The 24,856-nt window shown below is 44.0% G+C and overlaps 2 protein-coding genes across 2 annotated transcripts; one reads left to right on the forward strand and one right to left on the reverse strand.

Moving 5' to 3' along the window:
- The first annotated feature begins 155 nt into the window (after window positions 1-155).
- On the forward strand, window positions 156-7,002 carry LOC122016633 (mitogen-activated protein kinase 9-like). The gene is made up of 11 exons (XM_042574006.1): window positions 156-521; window positions 1,120-1,528; window positions 1,615-1,742; window positions 1,840-1,899; window positions 3,187-3,336; window positions 5,215-5,370; window positions 5,506-5,643; window positions 5,731-5,804; window positions 5,903-6,004; window positions 6,101-6,428; window positions 6,613-7,002. The coding sequence occupies exons 1-11, from the start codon at window positions 504-506 to the stop codon at window positions 6,682-6,684; spliced, it is 1,635 nt and encodes a 544-aa protein (XP_042429940.1). The 5' UTR covers window positions 156-503; the 3' UTR covers window positions 6,685-7,002.
- A 58-nt stretch (window positions 7,003-7,060) lies between these two features.
- LOC122016634 (calcium and calcium/calmodulin-dependent serine/threonine-protein kinase-like) lies at window positions 7,061-24,530 on the reverse strand. The gene is made up of 8 exons (XM_042574007.1): window positions 24,204-24,530; window positions 23,273-24,060; window positions 22,737-22,791; window positions 21,032-21,142; window positions 20,685-20,917; window positions 7,991-8,198; window positions 7,492-7,551; window positions 7,061-7,416 (listed from the first exon to the last, which is right to left on the reverse strand). The coding sequence occupies exons 2-8, from the start codon at window positions 23,971-23,973 to the stop codon at window positions 7,240-7,242; spliced, it is 1,545 nt and encodes a 514-aa protein (XP_042429941.1). The 5' UTR covers window positions 23,974-24,060; window positions 24,204-24,530; the 3' UTR covers window positions 7,061-7,239.
- Window positions 24,531-24,856: the final 326 nt, after the last annotated feature.

The raw sequence follows: 24,856 nt of genomic DNA on the forward strand, positions 1-24,856 counted from the left end.
TTTCTAATTTATGTCATATTTTATTTTTTTAGTTAAATTTATTTAATATTTTAGGATGCCATTTTTTTTTATAGAAAAAATGAAATTGAATTTTTTTTTTAAAAAAAATTGCCTTCTCTTTTTGAAAATTGTTCACTTTTTCTAATCATTTAAAAAATTCCTATTGTATCGCGGAGAGGGAGAGGTGGTAAAAGAGGGCTAGACTCTAGAGGTTCGTCGCGTTGGCAATGCCGCGTTGGTTGCCCCACTTCCCTTCTCCTCGCCGCTCCTCGACCATCGCCTTTTTATGGGGAGTCGATGCCTGCTGGATGGGCTCCATCGCTTGTTCTCGCGCCATCCCCGCCGTGCCACCGTTGCGTCGTCCTTGACCACGACAAAGCAATCCGGGACGCAGTAGGGAGGAAGAGGAAGAGGAATCAGAGAACTAGTTTCTGGGTGAACAGTATTCTGGAATATTTGGTCTTGCAATCATCTTGGTGCCCCGGAGGACGGAGGAGGCCGCCATGGAACCTCAAAAGAAGGTCTTTTATTGTCTTTCCTTTTAAAACTTTGATCTTTGACTTTTTTTTCTTTGTCATTTTCTCAGTTGTCAGTATGTTTACGTCATTGCCAGTGTTCTGTACTTAAGCGTTTTCCAAAAATTTGCTCTCGAATGCCAATTTGGATTTCTATTCTTTCATCTAGGACATGTTATTTGGATCGTAGAGTTCTTGCTTCAAGGGTAGCATTTATGCTACAGATAAACATGTTTCTTTCCAGAACGTATATTTAATGTGGGTTAAACTGTATTGTTTGCTCTCTATGTTGTTTTGAGATTACTCATTGCGGCAGATTTTTTTTTTAATTATTCTACTCTGAACTCTGAAGCTTGGAATTAGTTATAAACTGTTTGAATTTTATTCATTTATCAGATAATTTTTCAATTCATTGTCGTTTTTTCTTACTTTTCTCTGTTTTCAGCTTGAATTGTTTGACTTTTATTCATTTATAAGTTTTTTTTCGCAGTTCTCGGTTTGTTTACTGCAACATTTTCATTTTTCTCTGTTTTCAGTTTGAATTTGTCTGTGATCAACCGCTTTTTTTGTATCATTGACTTCATAATTCATCCACTTCATTCAGAGCAAGCTAGAAAATGAATTCTTCACGGAATATAGTGAAGGAAGCCGATATCATGTACAAGAGGTTATTGGAAAAGGAAGCTATGGGGTAGTTGGGGCTGCAATTGACACCCATTCTGGAGAGAGGGTGGCCATCAAGAAGATCAATGACGTCTTTGAACATGTTTCTGATGCCACTCGAATTCTGAGAGAGATCAAGTTGCTTAGGTTGCTACGCCACCCTGACATTGTAGAAATTAAGCATATAATGCTTCCTCCATCTCGAAGGGAATTCAGAGACATTTACGTTGTTTTTGAGTTGATGGAATCAGATCTTCATCAGGTTATAAAGGCAAATGATGACCTCACACCTGAACACCATCAATTCTTTTTGTACCAGCTTCTTCGAGCACTTAAGTATATTCATGCAGGTTAAAGGCTGTCACCAACCTTATATCTGACAAGACTTATAGTTGAGTCAAAGAACATTCAGATATTTTCTCTCTTCTATATGCAGCCAATGTTTTTCACCGAGATTTGAAGCCAAAGAATATTCTCGCCAATGCAGATTGCAAACTGAAAGTCTGCGATTTCGGTCTTGCCAGAGTAGCATTCAATGATGCTCCATCAGCTATATTTTGGACAGTATGTGCTATCTTTTGTAATTAAGCATTCTAAGTCATAATGTGGTTGGTAATTGTTTACTTTGATATTGCTAACCTCTCTTTTTTCCCTCCTATAGGACTATGTGGCTACAAGGTGGTATCGTGCTCCTGAATTATGTGGCTCATTTTTTTCTAGAGTAAGATGATTTGTAGTTTCTGCTCCTACAATTGTTCTCTATAAACCAATTAACCTAGAATATGAAGGTTGCAAAGTTACTTACTAGGCATTAACCAGATACATCTGTGTCAATTCTAGCATATGAATTGTATCAGATTCTCAAAATAGGCCATTATGTAATACCATCACAGTCAAAATTGCTATGATGGTTAAGTTTATAGATAAGATACTATGCTATTGTCATGGTTCCATATAAACTTTTAGGTACCAGATCTCTGAAATATTGTCATAGTTCCATTGATCATGACACAAGATTTTCTGTAGAAGAAACTGTTTCTTACTGCTATTACCTTGATCATTAACTTGCAAAAAGCTGTCTGAAAGCAACTACAGTGTGCCAAGGTGTTTGGATAAAATGTCTAGAACTAGGAAAATAGTAGTCATAATATACTTGTGAAGGGTAATATCCTTAGATTTGATGAATCTTCATCCTATTTGCTCAATGTGTACTACTTGTCATGATAATATCATAGTACCCCTTGGTTCATCTACTGGTAAAGTTCATTGGTATTTTGTACTATTAGGAAGTGATTATTGCCTACTCAAATAGAAGCTCTTTCCTGAAAGCAATTAGAATACATATTTTAAACTATCCTTATTTTCACACTACCAGTTTCTCTTATATTTACTCCTTTTTTCTTAGTACTTTATTACTGTATTTCCTGGTTAAAGTTCATTTTTTCATAGTATTCCATAAACCAGTTAAAATCCGTAAGAAGATCAGATTGACAAGCTCAACCTTATTAGTTGTCTTGCCACTGTACCAGCATTTCAGGGTCTAGGAGATTATGTTGAATAATCTACACAACTAATTCTTCTTTTCAAAATCTCCTGCTAAGGAAATTGCACTACTCGAGTTGTAAATTAAATAGGCACCTTGTTTTTATGATGACTCTTTTTGATAATTATTCGTATGTATGATCAGTCATGAAACTGATAAACATGTAGTGTCATTGATTTTAAACAATAGGTTGGGCCTATCAAACAATATGGCTATAGAAATATAAGTTGTGGATGAGAACATTGCTAATCTAGTTTTGACATGTACTTTCTGTAGTTGCATCTGCTTGGATAAGGTTCAGGTTGGCTGTATTTTAATATATGTTAGTTTGACGGGCTAACTAAAATTTCTTAGATATGACTAGTTGATAATTCACCTTTACCTTGTTGAAATTACTACTAGAGGTACAATGAATTATGCTTTCTAGTTTTACTGATTGTCATCTATGACATTTTGTATTTGTAGTATACACCTGCAATTGATATATGGAGCATAGGATGCATCTTCGCAGAAATGCTCACAGGAAGACCTTTGTTCCCTGGCAAGAATGTTGTGCATCAGTTGGATCTCATGACCGATCTCCTTGGCACGCCTTCAGCTGAATCTATTGCTAAGGTTTGCCCTTCATTTATCTTTGTTTCATAAACAATGTTATATTCTTCATCCACTTCTTATTGAAAAATAGATCTAAGATATCTAACTCTTACAGGATTTCATATTCTTTCATCTTAACTATTCTATCAATTGTTTTCTTGTTATTGAAACTACATTTGATATATTCAATTTTTATTTTATTTATTTTTAAACCATTGGTTTCTAAACTTTTTCTCCACAATTCAAAGTTCAAATTTAGTCTAATTATACTCTATCAATTAACATAAATTTGTATGCAAATAACACAGCTATGCCATATGGTAGTTTACGATTGCTTACTTCATCTAACAGTAATATAAAATGACAGACTTAGAGATGATCCTTAAAATAAATCTACAATTATAGAAAAATTATTTGGCACACTCAATGGCTTTAACGCCAGTAACATTAGTAACATTATTCTTATCATATGTTTTATCATATTAATATCAATATTAAACATTCCTTCTTTTGCAAAACCCACCATATTAGTTGTCTAGGGTCTCTATTAGAAACTTTTTTTAGATAAATAAAAATCCTATTCAATTTCTTCTTATTTTCTCTCTATTTGTCCATTACTTTTATTTTTAAAATAAATAACATCTATGGTTCTGGTTATCTTTTATTCTCCCCTCAATAACTCTTTCACGAGTTCAATAGTATGACTCAAAAATTTGATTCCTCTATGATTAGAGCAACTTTTTTAATTCTCAAAATTTTATTGAATAACTTAGTTAAACAAATACACCTTCATCTCCAAACTCATTCAAACTTCAATAGGAACATTTTTAGTACTTACTAGGAGCTGTTGACTTGCCTTCATTTTCTTTAGAAGTTTCTTTTACTTCACTTGATCTATTATTACGAACAAATATATGGTTTCTAAATCTACTATAATTTTTAGTCTCTATGACCAAATAATCTTTAGAATGCTGATTGCTCAGTTTATAAAAATACCCTTTCCATTATTCTTTATTTAAACTGTCATCAACTAGACCTTTTGATTTCATCTTTGATACATCTAACATTCATTCAGTTTCTATATTTTCATTCTTTAGCTTTTGCCATATCATAAATATTTTATCTCCCCATTCTTACTTTGTAGATTACCATAGAACTTATCCTTCAAACTTTGTTATGTTTATTTTTTTGCTTCAATAGCAGATGCATCAAATTATCTTTATTTCTATGATTTTAGTCATTTTACCGATCGCTAAACATTTTTCAAGCAATATCTTTTTGTACCTCTTTAGGCCACCACCAACTCTCCATATATGTCTTACTATATTCTCTAGGAATGGATCTAAGCTATATTCTTGATCTAGTCCACAAAAATCAATATTGTCAAACTCTTCATTCCAACTTTAAAATTTCATATCAGTCAGCTTAATTACCTTAATTATTAAAGGAGCCTATTATGAACTTATGTGCTTTGAGAAATTTCCTTCGTTAGTTAATTTAGATTGAATTGGATGTCATCAGCTGCAGCACCTCCAAATTTAGCTTTAGGGGCCAAAATGATTGTAATATCAGATATGATTCTTGTATATGATTCTAGTTAGGACAAATTATCGTTTACCCATGTCACCAAGTGCCATTACAGTCAATTTAATTCACATATAACAGTCTTTTTTTGCATCACTTTACCCATTTATCGTAACCAGATTTAGCACATCAGCTTTGCTTACTGGTCGACCCAGTGATAAATCCACAAATCACAAGCAGATGAGGACCTTAACTAAAATATGCAAAATTTTCTTTTTAAACTCCTTTCAATGTGTTATTCAGCTTATATATTTGATATACATATTGAATATGTACTTATTAGTATTCTCATCACCGTTGTTGTTTAACATGCAGATTCGAAATGAGAAAGCTAAAAGGTATTTAAGTAATATGAGGAAGAAGCAACCTATCTCTTTCCATCAAAAGTTTCCTTGTGTAGATTCTCTGGCTCTGCGTTTACTTGAACGTCTTCTAGCATTTGATCCTAAAGATCGGCCTACTGCTGAAGAGGTAGGGTTTAGTTAACTTGGTGGGTTTTCTAAAAATGAAATACCTTGGATTATATATATATATATATATATATATATATATATATTGTGTCAATGAAACTGACATATTAATTTATTTATCTTATTTTTCTTTCAGGCATTGAATGATCCTTATTTTCGAGGCCTGGCAAATGTTGAACGTGAACCTTCGACCCAACCTATATCAAAACTAGAGTTTGAGTTTGAGAGGAGAAAATTGACAAAAGATGATGTACGGGAGTTGATTTATCGAGAGGTAAAATACTATAACTGCAAATATGCTACCTGTTGATTTTCCAAAGTATTCTACTAACCATAATGTTTTTTTTTTGGCATCAAGCAGATCTTGGAGTATCATCCTCAGATGTTGCAGGAGTATCTACGTGGTGGAAATCAAATTAACTTTATGTACCCTAGGTCATATTTAATTCCTTTCCATTCATAATAGTGTAATAATTACATCTACATGTATTTCCATCAATTTGCATTTATCTAAATCTGTTGTTTTCCATCAGTGGAGTAGACCTCTTTAAGCGGCAATTTGCTCATCTCGAAGAGCATTATGGTAATAAAGGTGATAAGAATGCTGCTCTTCGGCAACATGCCTCCTTACCAAGGTATTAGCTTTCTGTAAAATAGCTAGTTCATCAGCTCCTTCCGCTACTTCACAATTGCGCTTTTATATTCGCTTAGCACATATCATGTTATTGCAGGGAGAGGGTTGGTGGGAACAAAGACAGGTCCGCTGATGACAATAATGAATATGAAGGGCGAAGTGTTGAATCTGTTGCCCGCTCTACTCTTGAGAGCCCTCCTGGGTCTCAGCATGGCGAGAGGTCGGATCACTCATCCATCGCTGATGTAAACAGATCAAAAATCGGTGCACGTAGCTTGTTGAAGAGTGAAAGCATCAGTGCTTCCAAGTGTGTAGTAGTCAAACAAAGGAAGGATAAAGAAGTAAGCGCACACTGGCAATCACTACAATGTATTTTGTTCCTGATCCCGATCCTCTCTATAACTTCCTGTTTTGCGGTATTAGCAGTAAGTTATTCATGATGCTTTTTGAGAGTGTCTTTTTAGCTTGACGCGAAGGATATTGCTAAAATTATTTTAACCAAAGACAACTATGTAACTATCAACGTTAGGACAGGGAAAGAGGTTTCTCGGTTAAAGTTCTTCGAAGCTTTTTCATGTGCAGAGTATTCATTGTCTTACATTCTTTCAGGAGGAAATAGGTGAGGTCACAGAAGACTCGGTCGATGGGTTGGATTCCAAGTTCTCACATTTACATTCCTGATAGGATCACACGGTCGATCGATTCCCAGCAAGTTCACACATTTATATTCTTCTTGACAATTCGAATGATGTGTGAGAAACTCCAGAGTTAACTGGTAGAGTATATCGATCATGGCATGCTCGAGTGAAGCCCTCAGCTGAGGTTAACGGATGAGCTTCATCAACAAGCGCTCTGTAAGCCATATTTATTTGCGCTGTTACTATTGTATCTCATACAAGATTGCACCAACCAGCAGAAATTTACAATCCTGTAACTATTCAACTGTTTTGTTTACACCTAAGCCAAAGGTTTGGGGAATGTTAAATCATTTTATTTTGATTGAGAAATGTTAAATTATTTGATACTGATGATCATCGTGAAGAAGATAATATAGAAATAATTACAAATATAATTTGAAACATATTAAAATGTTTGTAAAGTGCAACCGCTACAATTGCATCAAGCACTGATTCTTGCAAACTTTAGAGAACCACAATTGTCATTACCAACATTTATATCTCTACGTATTCCTAAATTGCAAGCATTAATACTCACGGGAAACCTCATCAAACTCTCTTAGAGTGGTCGCAAGGAAGACAAGACGACGTCTTGCAGAGAGCTATCAACCTGCATCGCTGCTTTGAACTCGTCGAATGTGACCTTCCCATCGCTATTTGCATCCATCTGATCAAATATCTCATCCAGCTTCCCTGGTTCAGCTATATCCAAAGGTAAACAATCCTCTGGCAGGGCCTGCAAAGGAAAATCTTAATGAGTAATGTGTGTTGTTGTAGATGAGGATGATATATAGGTGATGCATGCATTTACTCGAAGCATTGATGCCAGTTCTTCCTTGCTGATATAGCCAGACCTGTCTGTGTCATACATCTGCACAAATAGAGTACAAACATATCGATAGTATGAAAAATACAAAAGAAAAGTCTAATGATAGTTTAAAAAAAGGGGGAAATGAATTTGAATCACAAGGTTATTTAGACCATGGGAATGGCTTTTGAATAACCTTGCAGTTCAATTTGTTTTCCTTGTGTGTATTTTGCAAAGTTAAATACCAGGATACATTGAAAAATCTTGTGCAAAACCAGCTGCTAGCTTCAAGATCCAGGAAAATAGAATAGCTTTGACTACAATGATTACCCATCCATATTGTTACACATAAGCTGGATGTTGTAATCTTTAATTGTGTTCTTGAGATTCAAAATTCTTAGCTTTTATAATGGGGAAAGCTAAATAGGAGCTCCAATGCATGTGTTGTGCTTTCTGCCTACACTGTCCTATTTCAGAAAATCTTGTGAACACTGATATTTACCTGAAAACAAAGTCGTAGAGCCTCGTCTCCTCGTGAATTCTTTAGACTTGAAAGGCCGCAAAGGATCTCTCTCATGTCAACAGTTCCATCCCGGTTGTTGTCAAATAGATCAAAAACACGAGAAGCTAGGGGTATTAGTGAATTCATGTTCATCGCCTTCAAGACTTCCTCAAATTCTGACAAAGTGGCATTCTCTCCGTTTGAACATCTGCACCCAACAACACTTGCTTTTAGAAATTTTATTTGACATCAGAGCTTTCTTCGCAATTCATATTGTTTGTCTATCTTTATTTTGCGAATAAATTCTATTAAGATGTCATTTAACTCTATTGAAACCCAAGTTAAAGAAATGTCAATTACATTGTATACTTAAACCATCTGATATACTTAAAATTGGAAGGGAAAGCAAGCTGATCTAAATATGTTCATAACTGATATTGAATAATATTGGATATGTCATTCGATCCTGTCCAAACGCTGAATCGATGGACGCTGGGCACGTGGCGCTCTCCCAACTAATGACGTGGATCTCTGACCAACCGTATGGGTCTCCTCGCGAACCTGCAAGGAAGTCGAGCCGGGAAGGAGTTCCCGACGACGACCCTCCGACGCTCAAGTCAGGCAAGAGGAAAATGATGAAATGACTCCAAAAATCAGAGAGCGCGTACCTTCGGCGAAGTCTGAGGGCTCTTATATAGAGCTGTGGGGAGGTTGTGCACACCTACCGAGGCGTACACGTGGCTTGTACCATACCTTAGTATGGGCTTGCCAGAGGAGCATGTCTGACACCATACTGCTACAGTCTGAGCACCTCTCTGATGGGACAGCAGAACCTTCCGTCGTACGATTCTGCGTATGGCCTGGTCGTCGAATATGCCTGCTGTCAGAAGATGATGTTCACTAATGTCCCCTTGTCCTTTTGTCTCTTCTCTCCTCGCGCCGAGCGTCCAGCCGCTCGGCAGGCACATTACTTCCGACCGGGCGTAGGTATCGGTCCGACCGGAAGATTCCCGGTCGCGTGCTCGGCTGAGACAGTTCCTTCACAGTATTACCGCTTTACGCCTCGGCCGAGCGGACTACCCGCTCGGCCCGACGACCCTATTTACCATGAGCGTCGGAAACCCGACTCCCCGTCGGGTTATCTTTGATTCCGCCCGGACCCGTTCGGCCGGTCGACCCAACCCTTCTCCGATCGGCTGGCCTTCAGAATTTGATCCTTTTGACTTTTGACCTCTACGTGTCATTGACTCCCTTTAAAGGAGGTCCCCCGTCCTTACTGCCGGATCACTTGTCTCCCCTTCAAGTCTAGTCGAAGGAGACGATTAGTCCGACTGACTGGACCGCCAGTTACGCCGAGCGGCGTCTCCGTGAAACTATCCTCCGCTCGACCCCCACGAGGGTAGTTATGGCGTCAGTCAACGCCAACATTCCTCGGATCTCTTCGAAATTGGCGCCAATCTTCGACATTAAGGCCGGGCATGCGCTCTGTGCCTCGTGAAGGCGCTCATTAAATGCACTCTAGTGGCCGAATGCCACGTGGCACTGCTGTCGTCATCGTACGGCGGCGGCGGCGCGGGCGACGAGACCGAGGCGGTTTGAAATGGACGGCCCGATGCGTGCTTCGGTTCCCGTGACCTGCATCCGACGGTGGAGGCCGCTCGGGCTCAGCCCTATAAAGCCTTCGCCTTCTCCCCCTCCTTGCCGCATTTGTGCTTTCGCGTGCCCAGAAGCTTTCCTTGCCGTTCCTGCTCCGGTGATCTTGTTGCTGCTTCTTCCGGCGACCTCTCACACTCTTCCTTCGATCTTCGTCTGCTTCTTTGTAAAATCCTTACCCCTTTTCTGTCATCCTCGTGTTTTTTGTCGCGTCCTCGCTCTCTGGTTGTTGTGTTGTTCGTCGTCTTCTTCTTTCTATCATTCGCCTCTCTTCGCCTTTTGTGGTTTCATCCGTTCGGACAATGGCCAGTTCCTCTCAGCCTCAAGACCAAGCCCTCGGCCCGTGGTATACCACCATGGAGTCTCGCTTCGATCGGCGCGACGCCGATATTCTGATGGACAATTTTGACATCCCCTCGGATTTTGAACTTATCTTACCCTCCCCCTCCGCTCGGCCACACAAACCGCCACGCGGAGCTTTCTGTGTTTTCCGCGACCAGTTCATAGCCGGTCTGCGCTTTCCCATCCATCCCTTTATCGTAGAAGTTTGTAATTTTTTCGGCATTCCGCTCAGCAGCTTAGTCCCTAACACCTTCCGCCTTCTATGCGGAGTTGTTGTCTTGTTCAAAATCCACAACATTCCCCTCCGACCGGAGGTCTTTTATTATTTTTACTACCCTAAACAGTCCGAGCTGGGTACTTACATGTTCCAGGCTCGGCCCGGTTTAGTCTTCTTTAATAAACTGTCCTCTTCCAATAAACATTGGAAAGAGTATTACTTCTATCTGCGTCTTCCCGAACGGGCCTCCTTCCGAACCCAGTGGCAGGTCGGACCGCCAATCTCCCCCGAGCTAAAGAGGTTCAAGACCCGACCGGACTATCTTCACGCTGCCAACATGCTAGCCGGTCTGAAGTTTGACATCAACAAGTTCTTACCCGAAGGGGTGATGTGTTGGTGCAATCGACCTAGGTTTTGATCGGTACGATCATAGTTTTGATGTGTGTGTCAAAGAGTTTAAGTTAGGTTCACCCTTGTATCTGATATGTGTATTTGAGTTGTGCAGGTTCGTAGGATACACATGCGACTCAGGTTGATGGCTTCGGTCCGGTGAAGGATGAAGCATCCGAGGGATCGTGGACAAGGCAGCGAGGACAAGGGCCTAGGGAAGCAATTTCGAGGCATACGCGAAGGATGGCATTGGGGACGAGTCGCATGCTTGAATGCATCCGAGGGACGAGAGCCAAAGAAAGTATGCTTGAAGGTTCTGTTAAAGCTGCAAAGGAAGCGTTAAAAGAGTCGTAAGGGTGAGGGTACGAGTGCACGAGAGATTGTACTCGGAGCAAAAGTATAACTTTTAGGGTTTACTGTAGCAGTACTGTAGCAGCCGACTGCTAAAACATGCAGTCGACTGCGCAGTCGACTGCGCAGTCGACTGCGCAGTCGACTGGTCGCGAACAGAATGGTTCTGTTCGTTCAGTCGACTGCACCAGTCGACTGCAAGGTTTAGCAGTCGACTGCTAGTTTTAGCAGTCGACTGGTAAATGACCGTTGGTGCTGGAAAGTAGCCGTTGGCTACCTCTAACGGTAACACCAGTCGACTGATGGTTTTGCCAGTCGACTGGTGCCGAGATGAATTGATATGATGATCAACTCTCTCCTCTTATTTATAGGAAGCTTTGGGGCTTGAAGGAGGTTACTCATAATTGTTGAATCACTCCTTGTCATTGCCCAAAAAGCTTCCAAGCCTACTCTCTTCCTCCTAAACCTAAGTTCATCTTGTAAGAGGAAGAGAACCTTGTGAGAGGTTGTACTCCACCGAGAAGTTGTAAGAGCTAGCCGGAGATTGCCGGGGACTGATCCACCAAAGGATCAAGGGCTCATCCACCTCAAGGACACGCCGTGGAGTAGGAGCAAGCAATCTCCGAACCACGTAAAAGAATCGTGTTAGCGTTTGTGTTCTTACTCATTGCTTTCTTGTTTTAGTTTCATTTCCGCTTGCGCAAACTAACCGTGTAGAGAAGAAATCGAAGTTGGGGGTGACCTAGCTATCCAACCCCCCTTCTAGCCGGTCACCGATCCCTTACATGATGTACATCTTTGGTCTGAGTCCGATCCGGACCCCCCTCCCGAGCGGCTTCAGTAAGAATTTTACTTGTACATTCGCCTTGATTGCTAACAGATTTTCTCCTTTTTCCTTTGCAGCGGACATTGTCATGGAGTCCGTGATGGCCGGAATTTTGAAGAGGAAAGCGACGGCTCTCGAGGCCGCAGCTGCCAAAGAGATGGAGCAACTGGGCATCACCCCGGTCGGCTCTAACGAAGGAGAGAGCGAAACGAATGCGGGGGAGTCGGCCGCTCAGGCTTCTCTCCCGGAGCCGGCGGTTGGCCTAACTTCTAGTCGAGGGCCTTCCGTCCGGGAGGAAGGCTCCGATCAGGAGGAAGAGCGCCCTCTTCGACAAAAGAGGCGCCGAGTGGAGATACCACTTCGATCGGCGACTTCCGCGGTCCAGCCGTCTGAACGGACCACAGCCGATTCTCGCGGCAAAGCCCCAGCAGTGGAGGCGATCTCGTCCGATCGGACTCCGTCTCAACTGGACGCGCCCGCGGACTCCCTCAAGGTCGTGCCTGTCAGCGCCCTTCCGCCTTCTCCCCGCCGAGTCCAACGCTCGGCCATTTTGTCCCAGTTGTCTGCACCAACCTCCGATCCTTCCCCAGCTTCCGCCCAGACGACTCCCGGTCGGCACCGTACCATCAGGGTCTCCCTGCATCTCCCCACCGAAGAGCTGATGTCCGAGTCCGATCGGCCAACCGCACCCGAGCACATGATCACCATGAAGGGCCCCCTAGCCGAAATGTGGGCCGACGCTCGGGCACGTGTCGCAATGATTCCCCTCAGCAATCTGGCCAATAGCCATATGCAGCAGGTCACTGGGGTAAGTATGTTTTCTTTAAAATCTTCTATGCACTTTCTCCGATCGGCTATTAATGATCTTGTTTATGTCAGAGGTGGGTAGAAGAGATCGCCGTCTCCAACCGCCTGCCCATGGTGGACGTAGAGTTAAAAAGGTTAAGGAGTTCGGGCGGCGCGCCCTCCCAGGGTCCTTCATATGCCGAGCTGCAGAAAGAGCTCAAAAAGACCCAAGATCTGCTGGCGGCTGAGCAAAAGAAGACGGTCGATCAGGCCTACACTCTGGGAGAACTTGAAAGATAGGTGAAGATGCTCGATCGAAAGATAAGTCTTGCCACCGACCGGAAGAAGACCGCCATCGCCGATCTGGAGAAGAAAAATATCGAGGCCCGGGGCCTGGAGCAAAGAATCAAAGAGACGATGGAGCAACTAGACAGCGAGAAGGCGAGCCGCTCGGCCGAAGCGATTAAACATAAGGATGAACTAAAGACTTTGCAGGAGTCTCTCGAGGCTTCCAAAGCTGCCTTCAGGGAATATCAAGAGGCGGAACCTGGCCGAGTAGCAGCCCTAAGGCTGAAGCACATCCGCTCGACCGAATTTTCAGAAAAAGTGTGTGAGCGGATGTATAATGCCTTTGAGCTCGCCATCACCGCCACGACGGACTATCTGAAGTCCAATGGTCAGCTCCAGGACTCCGCCAGCATCCCGGCTCAAGACTATGCGGCGCTCCTCAGCAACATCCCTAAGGACCTTTATGATTTTTTGGAGTAGAAGTCTTCATGTAATTCGGCCGTTCGGCCAAAAAAACTTCCTTTTTTGTAATTCAGCTGCTCGGCCCTAATTTCTCTAATTTCAATGAAAATTTTATCTTTGTGCAACTTCGTTTTTACCTTGCATGCTTGTGGGTGATTGGTCGGGGCCTATGACACACAACTCGGCCAACTAGGCCTCCCGAGCGGGCGTAGGTGGCATACGACTTGTCACTACTTTCCCTTGCCGCTTATCTTAAAGCGTCTTTCGTTCCGGCCGGAGGGTTTATAGTCGCCGGTTCGACTCTCGATATTTAACGTCGGAGCTCGACGATTTTCCCGACCGGAGGGTTTATAGTCGCCGGTGCAACTCTCGATATTTAACGTCGGAGCTCGACGGTTTTCCGACCGGAGGGTTTATCGTCGCCGGTACGACTCTCGATATTTAACGTCGGAGCTCGACGGTTTTCCGACCGGAGGGTTTATCGTCGCCGGTACGACTCTCGATATTTAACGTCGGAGCTCGACGGTTTTCCGACCGGAGGGTTTATAGTCGCCGGTGCGACTCTCGATATTTAACGTCGGAGTTCGACGGTCTTCCGACCGGAGGGTTTATAGTCGCCGGTGCGACTCTCGATATTTAACGTCGGAGCTCGACGGTTTTCCGACCGGAGGGTTTATAGTCGTCGGTTCGACTCTCGATATTTAACGTCGGAGCTCGACGGTTTTCCGGCCGAAGGGTTTATAGTCGCCGGTTCGACTCTCGATTTTTAACGTCGAAGCTCGACGGTCTTCCGGCCGGAGGGTTTATAATCGCCGGTTCGACTCTCGATTTTTAACGTCGGAGCTCGACAGTCTTCCGATTCGGCTGACGGTGCCCTAGACTTGCGCTAATTTTCCGATTTTTTACTCCTGCATTTCAAGTATACAGCCGAACGAAAAGCATACAGCATACATTACATTAGCGCACCTTTCATCCTGCCCGGTAAGGCTGGAGGTGGTTCACGCTCCATGGTCGATCCAGCTGTCGTCCGTCTTCATCCTCCAAATAATAGGCACCCGAGCGGAGCCCAAGGAGCCTCCAGCTTGCCAACGTCCCCGACCGGCTTTACTTTCTTCCACACTAAATCGTCGACCTGGAATGCTCTAGGGATCACGCGCCGATTGTAGTTCTGCTTCATTCTCTGCCGGTACGCCATCAGCCGGACGAACGCCTTGGCTCACTCTTCGTTGATCAAGTCCAACTCCATCTCCCTCCGCTCGGGATTGTCATCATCATAGTTCTGGATCTGGACGGACTCTACGCCAACTTCAACTGGGATAACTGCTTCGCCGCCGTACACTAAATGGAACGGCGTGACGCCCGTTCCCTCTTTTGGAGTCGTGCGGATATCCCATAGGACACCCGACAGCTCGTCCATCTAGCTTCCTCCCATATGGTCGAGCCGAGCCCGAAGAATGCGAAGAATCTCCCGATTGACTACTTTGGCTTGACCATTGCTCTGGGGATACGCCACGGAAGTAAAGTGTTGTTCGATGCCATAACTTTTGCACCATTCTTCAAGCTGCTTCCCGACGAACTGTCGCCCGTTATCAGATATGAGCCGGCGAGGAGTGCCGAACCGACATATTATATGTTGCCAGATAAACCTTTTGACCATCTGCTCGGTGATCTTGGCCAGTGGCTCGACCTCCACCCATTTGGTGAAGTAGTCGACCGCCACTAGCAGAAACTTGCGTTGACCGGTCGCCATAGGGAACGGACCTACGATATCCATTCCCCACTGATCGAACGGACAGGACACTGTAGATGTTTTCATCTCCTCCGTCGATCGGTGGGAGACGTTGTGGTACTTCTGGCAGGAGAGGCACGTCGCGACGGTCCGAGCAGCGTCTGCTTGCAGGGTTGGCCAGAAGTACCCGGCCAGCAGGATCTTCCTAGCCAGCGATCGCCCGCCCGGATGCCCTCCGCACGATCCTTGGTGCACTTCCTGGAGAATGTACTCCGCGTCCTCCGAGCTCACACACTTCAAAAGTGGGCGGGAGAAAGCCTTCTTGTAGAGTTGGTCTCTAACGAGTGTGAACCGACCGACTTTCCTCCTCAATAGCTGGGCTTCCTCCCGATCGGACGGTGTCGCACCCGAGCGCAGAAACTCCATGATGGCTGTCCTCCAATCGCTCGGGAATGCGAGGTCCTCCATTCAGTCAATGTGCGCCACCATGGATACTTGCTCAATTGGCTGCTGGATGATGACCGGTGATATTGAACTTGCGAGCTTGGCTAACTCATCTGCCGCCTGATTCTCCGCTCGGGGTATCTTCTGGATAATGACTTCTCTGAAGTGGGCTTTGAGCTTTTCGAAGGCCTCAGCGTAGAGCTTGAGCCGAGCATTGTTAATCTCAAAAGTGCCCGAGAGTTGCTGGGCGACCAGCTGGGAGTCTGAATGGAGTGTCACCCGGCCGGCTCCTACATGCCGGGCTGCCTGTAAGCTGGCTATGAGGGCCCCATACTCTGCTTCATTATTTGTGGCTTTGTAGTCCAGCCGGACGGATAGGTGCATCCGTTCTTCTTGGGGGGAGAGTAATAGCACACCAATTCCGCTTCCGCGCCGAGTGGACGATCCATCCACAAATATTTTCCAGATAGCTTCGGGTTCAAGATTTTGCACTTCGGTAACAAAATCTGCTAAGGATTGCGCCTTTATCGCCGAACGGGGTTGATACTGAATGTCAAATTCACTCAACTCCGTTGTCCATTTGATGAGCCGTCCAGACGCTTCTGGATTCAGCAGCACTCTTCCCAATGGGTTATTTGTTCGGACGATGATTGTATGTGCTAGGAAATAAGGACGCAGTCTCTGAGCGGCGAGGACCAAAGCAAAAGCCAGCTTCTCGAGCCTAGTGTAGCGAGATTCAGCATCTTTTAAAATATGGCTCAAGAAGTACACGGGTTGTTCTTCACCGCTCGTCCTCACTAATGCCGAGCCTACTGCCCGCTCGGTTGAGGATAAGTAAATACAGAGCGGCTCACCTACAGCTGGCTTGGCTAACACGGGTAAGGAGTTCAGGTATGTCTTCAGCTCCTCAAACGCCCGATTGCATTCTTCATCCCAATGAAACTTAGTAGCTTTGCGTAGGATCTTGAAAAAAGGGAGACTCCGATCGGCAGTCTTGGAGATGAATCTTGACAATGCCGTTATCCGCCCGGTCAGGCGCTATACTTCCCTTAGATTTCTTGGGGGCGGCATATCTTGCAACGCTTTTACCTTATTGGGATTTGCCTCTATGCCCCGCTCGGTCACTATATAGCCCAAGAAACGCCCGCCTTTTGCTCCGAACAGACATTTCTGAGGGTTCAGCTTGACTCCATACTTCCTCAGCGTTCGAAAGGTCTCCTCCATGTCCGTAAAAAGATCGATCGCTCGGACAGACTTGATGAGAATATCATCCACGTACACTTCTTAATTGCGTCCGATCTGCTCCTTGAATACCTTGTTCATTAAGCGCTGGTAGATTGCTCCCGCATTCTTTAATCCGAACGGCATTACATTGTAACAGTAAGTATCGTCGGCTGTGACGAAGCTGACCTTCTCTTGATCTTCTCGGGCGAGCGACACCTGATGGTAGCCCTGATAGGCGTCTAGCATGCATATCAGCTCGCACCCGGCTGTGGAGTCCACCAGTTGATCAATCCGGGGCAGAGGGTAAAAAACCTTTGGGCATGCTTTGTTGAGATCCCGAAAATCGATGCAAACCCTCCACTTGTTGCCCGGCTTGGAGACTAGCACTACATTTGCAAGCCAGCTCGGGAACTGGACCTCCCTTATATGGTCGGCCTCCAGGAGCTTCTCGACCTCCGCTCGGATGATGGCGTTTTGTTCGGCGCTAAAGTCCCTCTTCCTTTGCTTCACCGGCCGAGCATCCGGTCGGACGTGAAGCTCATGCTGTGCTATACTTGGCGAAATTCCCGACAGCTCATGCGTCGACCAAACGAAGACGTCGCAGTTTCTCTGGAGACATTTGATCACCTCCTTTTTCTGGTTTGCCTCCAGATCGGCCGCAATGAATGTGGTGGCCTCCGATCGGGTCGGGTGGATCTGCACCTCCTCTTTTTCTTCATAAACCAAAGAGGGTGGTTTTTCGGTTATGGCGTTCACCTCGATCCGTGGCGTCTTCCGCGTGGAATTAGTTTCGGCTCGGACCATTTCAACGTAGCATCGCCGGGCCGCCAGCTGATCTCCTCGTACTTCTCCAACTTTATCTTCAACCGGGAACTTAATTTTCTGATAGAAGGTGGAGACGGCCGCTCGGAACTCACTGAGTGCTGGTCGCCTCAGGATAACATTGTATGCTGAGGGAGAGTCGACCATGACGAAGTTGGCAGTACGCGTCCTTCTAAGCGGCTCTTCTCCCAGCGAGATAGTCAGTCGGACCTGTCCAACCGGCAGAACTTCATTGCCCGTAAACCCGTAGAGGGGGGTTGTCATGGGCAGCAACTCAGCTCGATCAATTTGCAGTTGGTCGAAAGTCTTTTTAAATATAATGTTGACTGAGCTGCCTGTATCGATGAAAATGCGGTGAATAGTATAGTTAGCTATTACCGCTTTGATGAGGAGGGCGTCGTCATGTGGCACTTCAACTCCCTCAAGGTCCCTGGGCCCGAAACTGATTTCGGGCCCACTCGCCCGTTCTTGACTGCAGCCGACCGCATGGATCTGGAGCTGCCTGACACTCGCCTTCTTTGCTCTGTTGGAGTCACCTCCGGTCAGTCCGCCAGCGATGATGTTGATTTCGCCTCGGGACGTGTTGCTTCTATTTTCTTCCTCCCGTGTGGACGGCCTAGGCCGCTCTTTGGATACCCTGGGATTGTCCTCGTGCCCCTAAGGATGATACCGCTCGGGAGACTTTCTAGATATCCGCCGATCGGCGTCATGATGTCGCTGTCGCCTGTCGGATGATGGCGATCGACGACGGCCACTCCGAGGAGCGGGGTGGGCGATCAGAGGAAGGCTTCGGCAATCTCGTGTGTTATGCGTGTCGATCCGGTGGAACGAGCAAAACATGGGGGTCCATACCTTCTTTTTTGGTTTGGGCCGCTCGGCAGCTACCTCTTGAACGGCGTGGGACCTTGCGTGGTGAGGGCGGATTGCTTCGGCTCGGGGTCCTCTAGGCGACTGGTGGCCAATGAGCGGCTTCCGCTCGGCAGGGGTTGGCCGCTCAGTTGGAGCTTCTTTTCTTCGGGCCACCTGGGCTTCCTCCACATTAATGTACTCGTTGGCCCGGTGTAACATATGATCATAGTCTCGGGGCGGCTTTCGAATAAGTGAACGAAAGAAGTCACCGTCCACGAGGCCTTGCGTGAACGCATTCATCATTGTTTCTGAGGTGGCCGTTGGAATATCCATGGCCACCCGGTTGAATCGTTGGATATAAGCTCGGAGTGGCTCCCTGGGCTCTTGCTTGATGGCAAGACTAACACTGGTCTTCTGGTAACGCCGACTGCTCGCAAAATGATGGAGAAAAGTGATGCGGAACTCTTTAAAGCTGGTGATGGATCCGTCCGGCAGCCTCCGAAACCACCGTTGCGCCGATCCCGAGAGGGTGGTAAGGAGCACCCGACATTTCACTCCATCTGTGTATTGATGTAGTGTAGCTGTGTTGTCGAACTTTCCTAGATGGTCGTCCGGGTCGGTGGTTCCGTTGTATTCTCCGATCGCCGGGGGCACATAATGCGGCAGAGGGTCCCGCAGGATGGCCTCTAAAAACTGCCGGTTGATCCGCTCGGGGGAGGCATCCGTTCGGGGAGCCTTGCCTTTCCTGTAGTCTCGCCGGGGCGCCTCGTCGGATGAAGATCCTCGATCAAGGTTAGCTGGTGCGGCTTCAGGAGGGGTACGGAATAGGGCCCGATGAAATGGAACCGAGACAGGCGGTGCTTCCGCTCGGCCTCCTGACGCTGACGTCGCTTGTTGCTCCATTCGCTCGGCTTGCGCTTTCTGTTTCTGCTGCTCCACGAGATTAGCTGCTCTTGCCTCGATTAGAGCGTCGAGCTCCTCCTGGGAGAGCATCACGGTGTGCGGTCGTCCAGCTTCGTCCATCTCTTCCGCTCGGATGCAGGTGCGTTCCCACAGACGGCGCCAATTTGATCCTGTCCGAACGCTGAATCGATGGACGCTGGGCACGTGGCGCTCTCCCAACTGATGACGTGGATCTCTGACCGACCGTATGGGTCTCCTCGCGAACCTGCAAGGAAGTCAAGCCGGGAAGGGGTTCCCGGCGACGACCCTCCGACGCTCAAGTCAGGCAAGAGGAAAATGATGAAATGGCTCCAAAAATCAGAGAGCGCGTACATCCGGCGAAGTCTGAGGGCTCTTATATAGAGCTGTGGGGAGGCTTATGCACACCTACCGAGGCGTACACGTATCCTGTACCATACCTTAGTATGGGCTTGCCAGAGGAGCATGTCTGACACCATACTGCTACAGTCTGAGCACCTCTCTGATGAGACAGCAGAACCTTCTGTCGTACGATTCTGCGTATGGCCTGGTCGTCGAATATGCCTGCTATCAGAAGATGATGTTCACTAATGTCCCCTTGTCCTTTTGTCTCTTCTCTCCTCGCGCCGAGCGTCCAGCCGCTCGGCAGGCACATTACTTCCGACCGGGCGTAGGTATCGGTCCGACCGGAAGATTCTCGGTCGCGTGCTCGGCTGAGACAGTTCCTTCACAGTATTACCGCTTTACGTCTCGGCCGAGCGGACTACCCGCTCGGCCCGACAACCATATTTACCATGAGCGTCGGAAACCCGACTCCCCGTCGGGTTATCTTTGATTCTGCCCGGACCCGTTCGGCCGGTCGACCCAACCCTTCTCCGATCGGCTGGCCTTCAGAATTTGATCCTTTTGACTTTTGACCTCTACGTGTCATTGACTCCCTTCAAAGGGGGTCCCCCATCCTTACTGCCGGATCACCATTCTTTTTCTCTCAATTTAATTTCAAAAAAATATCAAAGATTTTAATTGTCAACAAATACAAGCATTTATGACAACAATAAAAAAAGGTGTACATAGAAATATAGAATCAGATAATACAGCTTAAAATTGCACGTCAGTTATGAACATAGAATTTCTGAGTAACAGTAACAATAAAGTTGAATTACAATCTGATTACCTTGAAAACAAAATTCAGATAGGAAGTTTCATGTTGCATTAGAGTTGTATAAAAGCAGGGCAATTTTTCTAACAGGCATGACATTAATATAAACATTTGTCTGATAATTGTTGATTAAATGCATTTTTGAGATGCTTTAAAGCACTTTAGTATTGACGTACACAGTCAATATCTAACATGGAAATTAGGAATTTAAGAGTTGATTTATAAACTTACATCCTCTTGAAGTGTAGCCGTAGATTTTCCAATTCCTCCGGGGTGAGATCATGTGACCCTAGCAGGCTCTTCAGTTTCTTTGTTCTTAGTGCAACCTTGCTGCTTAACACACTTGCTATAGCAGCTGCACGCAATTTCCTCCTAGCATTAAATTTTTGCAGTTTAGTGACAACCTCTGGAACCATGAGGTCCTGTCTTGCAGAATCCCCTATAACCCATGGATGCTTTAGTAGCTGATTAGATAGACAAACAATTATGATGAATGTTAGGCAATACGATAGAATTGAATGGCAACATCAAAATGATCAAGTGACCTCTAAACAATCTATGTGAATCACTAATCATACATCAGTAGCAGTTGGTCTTTTGTAAGGCTCTACTGACAACAGTCTAGATATTAAATCCTTCGCCGAGAGTGAAATAGTCTTCCATGTTGGATCCTCAAAGTTAAAATCACCCTAGATATACACAATTGTTAAACAATGAAAATGAGTCTCATGTATAAAAGTTTAGAAAGAAGATAATAAAGAAATAACAAAGTATCATCTACAATGATCAATAATGCGCAAATTATAGATAATCTTAAGAACGAGGATAAAGTATTTAGAGGTTTCTCATACTTTGTTAACATGGAAGAATTTAAAGCTCCTCAACAGAAAAAGATTATTATCGAGGGTGTGAAGGTTTGCATAATTTCATTAACTGAGAATATACAACAGTCAAATTATTATTTTTTAATAAGGCTTGTAGATTATAATAATAAGGTAAAATTATTTTTGAAATAGATGAATTCTTTATAGTGGTTTACCAATTTTGTTAAATATTAAATGTAACAATTGTGTAGAACAATTACCATTCTAACACCAACATGAGAGGCTGTAGAATTGTCTTATATGTTTTAGTTATCAGAGCCTCATGGCACATTATGAATGACCTCAAGATAGAGAACAAATCATTTAAAGGTTTCTTATTCTTTCAAGTGTGGAGAATGCTTTTATTTCACAGTTCAATACTATGAATGGTTCACTCCAACTTATCCACAGACTTTGCAAAGGAAAAGGCAACTTTCATGGCCCATAAAGGTTTGCATAATTGCCTCAATTAAGTTTAACTAAAAAATCGTTAAACTGTATACACAATAGAGGAATTTCTAGAATAGTTTCATCAATTTCATTAAGCTTAATCTATAAAAATTGACTAATCATTCCCATACTAACACCAACAGGAATGTAAATTGTGTTAAGCCTTACGTATGAATGTTATAACTTATCTCAAGATTGAATATATATGTGTATAAAGGTTTCTTAGTTTTTGATAGCATGTATGACTGAGTTTATCTAGTAGTTCTCTGTTATAAATCAGCTCTAAATTTTTCTTTACCATCCATGAATTTTTCTCGAAAGGAAAAGACTACTTTCATGTATGGCAGAAGTTTGCATAATCAGATAAACTAAATTTAACTAATGTGTAGTAAAGTTAAAAAAGCAATAAAGAAAAATCTACAATAGTCCAATTTTATTAAGTTTTAAATATGCAAAAAAAGATATTAAACTTTAGCTAGCTTTAATAGTTGACAATAATATTTAACATACTAACACCAATGGAGAGCTTGTAAATTTGGCTACAATAGTTATCTGAAAACCTTGGATATGAGCATTATATATTAAATCCAAAAAGGTATTTACATATTTCTTATTTTTCAATTCAAGCATAGATGAATGATTTTATTTCATAGTTTTTGAATGTAAATAATTCACTTTAGTGTCTATTTAGCATCCATGAAAGACCTCAAAAAGGAAAAACAAAGGACCAGCATTTGGAAGGCATTGCCAGTACCATGGAGTTAACAAATGGCTGTGAGTAGGTTCCAAGGGAATTTTGAAACTGAGGAAAATCAAAGCCGGGAATCATTGTTCAATTGTAATTGATGATACAAAATCTCCCAAGGCATTCAAAAATTAATGGGTTATATCCAGAATGCAATGAAGCAATGTCATGCATTATACTCAATATACAGGAAATTGGTGCAGATATCATTATTGATAAACTTACATTTAGTATACGTTGCTGCTTTTCACGATTGGTTGCTGCTGTAAACGGCGGGCATCTGGGACAATGGATAAAGGAGTCACTATAAAAGTGCATATTATTTTTCCTGAAGAACACTAGATACAACTTGAATATGATAAATCATCTTCATTCCTATCATCTTCCATTATTTCACTGTTCCTACTCTCCACTAGCCTTAGGAGTGGAAGGAAATTGATTTTTTATACTAAATACAAAGTTTCAGTAAGGATCCTGAATGTAAATGTTGCCATTACTATCCTAGGCAAAAGAAATAGACTCAAATGTAAGTCTTGGAGTCGAAGTGATAAAATCAGCACAGTTTACAATCTCAAAAACTGCAATTTCTGTGCCTGTCTTTCCTTTATTATGTGAAATTTTGTATTTATATGTGACACTAAACAAGAGACAATTCTTTTCGACTTCAAATAAAATAGATAGTCTTTCCTTTTGGCAAGGAAGACACAAGATATTAAAGTATATGATGACAAATTGTTGTAAATCAAAGTTAAATGGCATACCCTGATAGAAGGATATATAGGATGACCCCAAGAGACCACATATCACTAGCTGCTGAAACTTGGTGCCGGGATAGAGCTTCAGGCGAGACATAGTCAATCGATCCAAACAGTGCGACGATAGGATCAGAGTGATCCTCCACAGAACTCAAGCCAAAGTCCATTATCTTCAAATGGGACATGGTTCTGTCCAAGAACAAGCAGTTCTCCGGTTTAAGATCGCGATGGATGATGTTTGCTTTATGAAGTGCCTCCAATCCACTGGCAATCTGCCTAATGACCACAGCTGCTTCAAATTCTGAGTATCGGTCATGAGTCACGATTCTATCAAACAGCTCCCCGCCGTGACAAAGTTCCAGGACAAGATGAACTCCATCTGAATCGTCGTACACATCGTAAAGGTTGAGTACGTTGTTGTGAGGGGAGACCTTCTCCACAATCCGCCGCATGACTAGGATTTCATTGGTTAGCAAAGCATCCGATATGGAGACCTGCTTCCATGTGGTTATGCTATCGAGACCATCGTTCTTCCGCTTTGACCCAGGAGCCATGTAGCCGAACCGCCTGAGGGTCTTGATAGCAACCTGGCTCATTTCGCCGGTTGATTTGCTGATGCCCTTTCTCACCACGGAGAATCCCCCACGACCAAGGACATCGGCGATCTCATAATCATCAGATAGCCTTCTACGATCATGCCTCGACATAGCCCCGAGAAAGCAAACCTTGTCCAAATTAGGGCACGCTTCTTGCTCAAGATTTCTTTTGTTCTAGAGTCAAGAACCCCGAAAGCCCTAGAACTCCCAATTACCACGGTCCAGTTGAAAGAAACAATTGAAGAAATTCCGAAAGTTTTCATTTCCCCCATTTTTTAATGAGCAGGGAGCCGGCGACGCGCCGACCATATTTTATTGCGAAAAGAAAAGGCAAGTAGTACCTAGAGAAAGCGACACCTTGGTCTCCAGAGAATCCTTGGAAGCCGTCTCCTCGACGGAGAGAGAAAGAGGCGTTCTGCCTCTCCGCCGCCGCCTTGTCCTCTCCTGATCCTTTCCATGTTTCTTCCTTCTCAGAGGCACTGGCCGGTGCCGGCGGCAATTCGAGCAGCGGCAGGTCCTCCAGATCGAGATTTGAACATCAGATCTATACACATCGAGCTTTGTCGCCCCAGATCCGTCTCCATCCCCAAATCCCTAGTTCACTACTGTAACAGCAAAGCACGAAATTCAGCCCGAGCGGAAGCGCGAACCGGAACACAAAAAAACGATATTTTGAATAAAAAGCCACCGGACCGAGAGAAGAAGAATGACGTCATTTTAAAGTAAATTTTAATCAAAATTTAATTGACTGCTAAAAAATTGTAATTTATGAAAAGTTTTTTTAAAAAAAATACCTAATTACTAAATTATCATAAATTTTTTCTATTTTAATAAGTTTCAAACTTTTGAAATTAATAAATTTATTGCACCTTCTTTTAAATTGAGTTGTTGACATGTCATATCCTTAATTATTTATATATATATTCTTAAATTTAAAATAAACTCCCAAATAAATTTGTAATCATTTGTCAGAGCTTATCTAGCGCTCATTTGT

Source organism: Zingiber officinale, chromosome 8B, assembly GCF_018446385.1.
Source record: "Zingiber officinale cultivar Zhangliang chromosome 8B, Zo_v1.1, whole genome shotgun sequence".
NCBI lineage: Eukaryota > Viridiplantae > Streptophyta > Magnoliopsida > Zingiberales > Zingiberaceae > Zingiber > Zingiber officinale.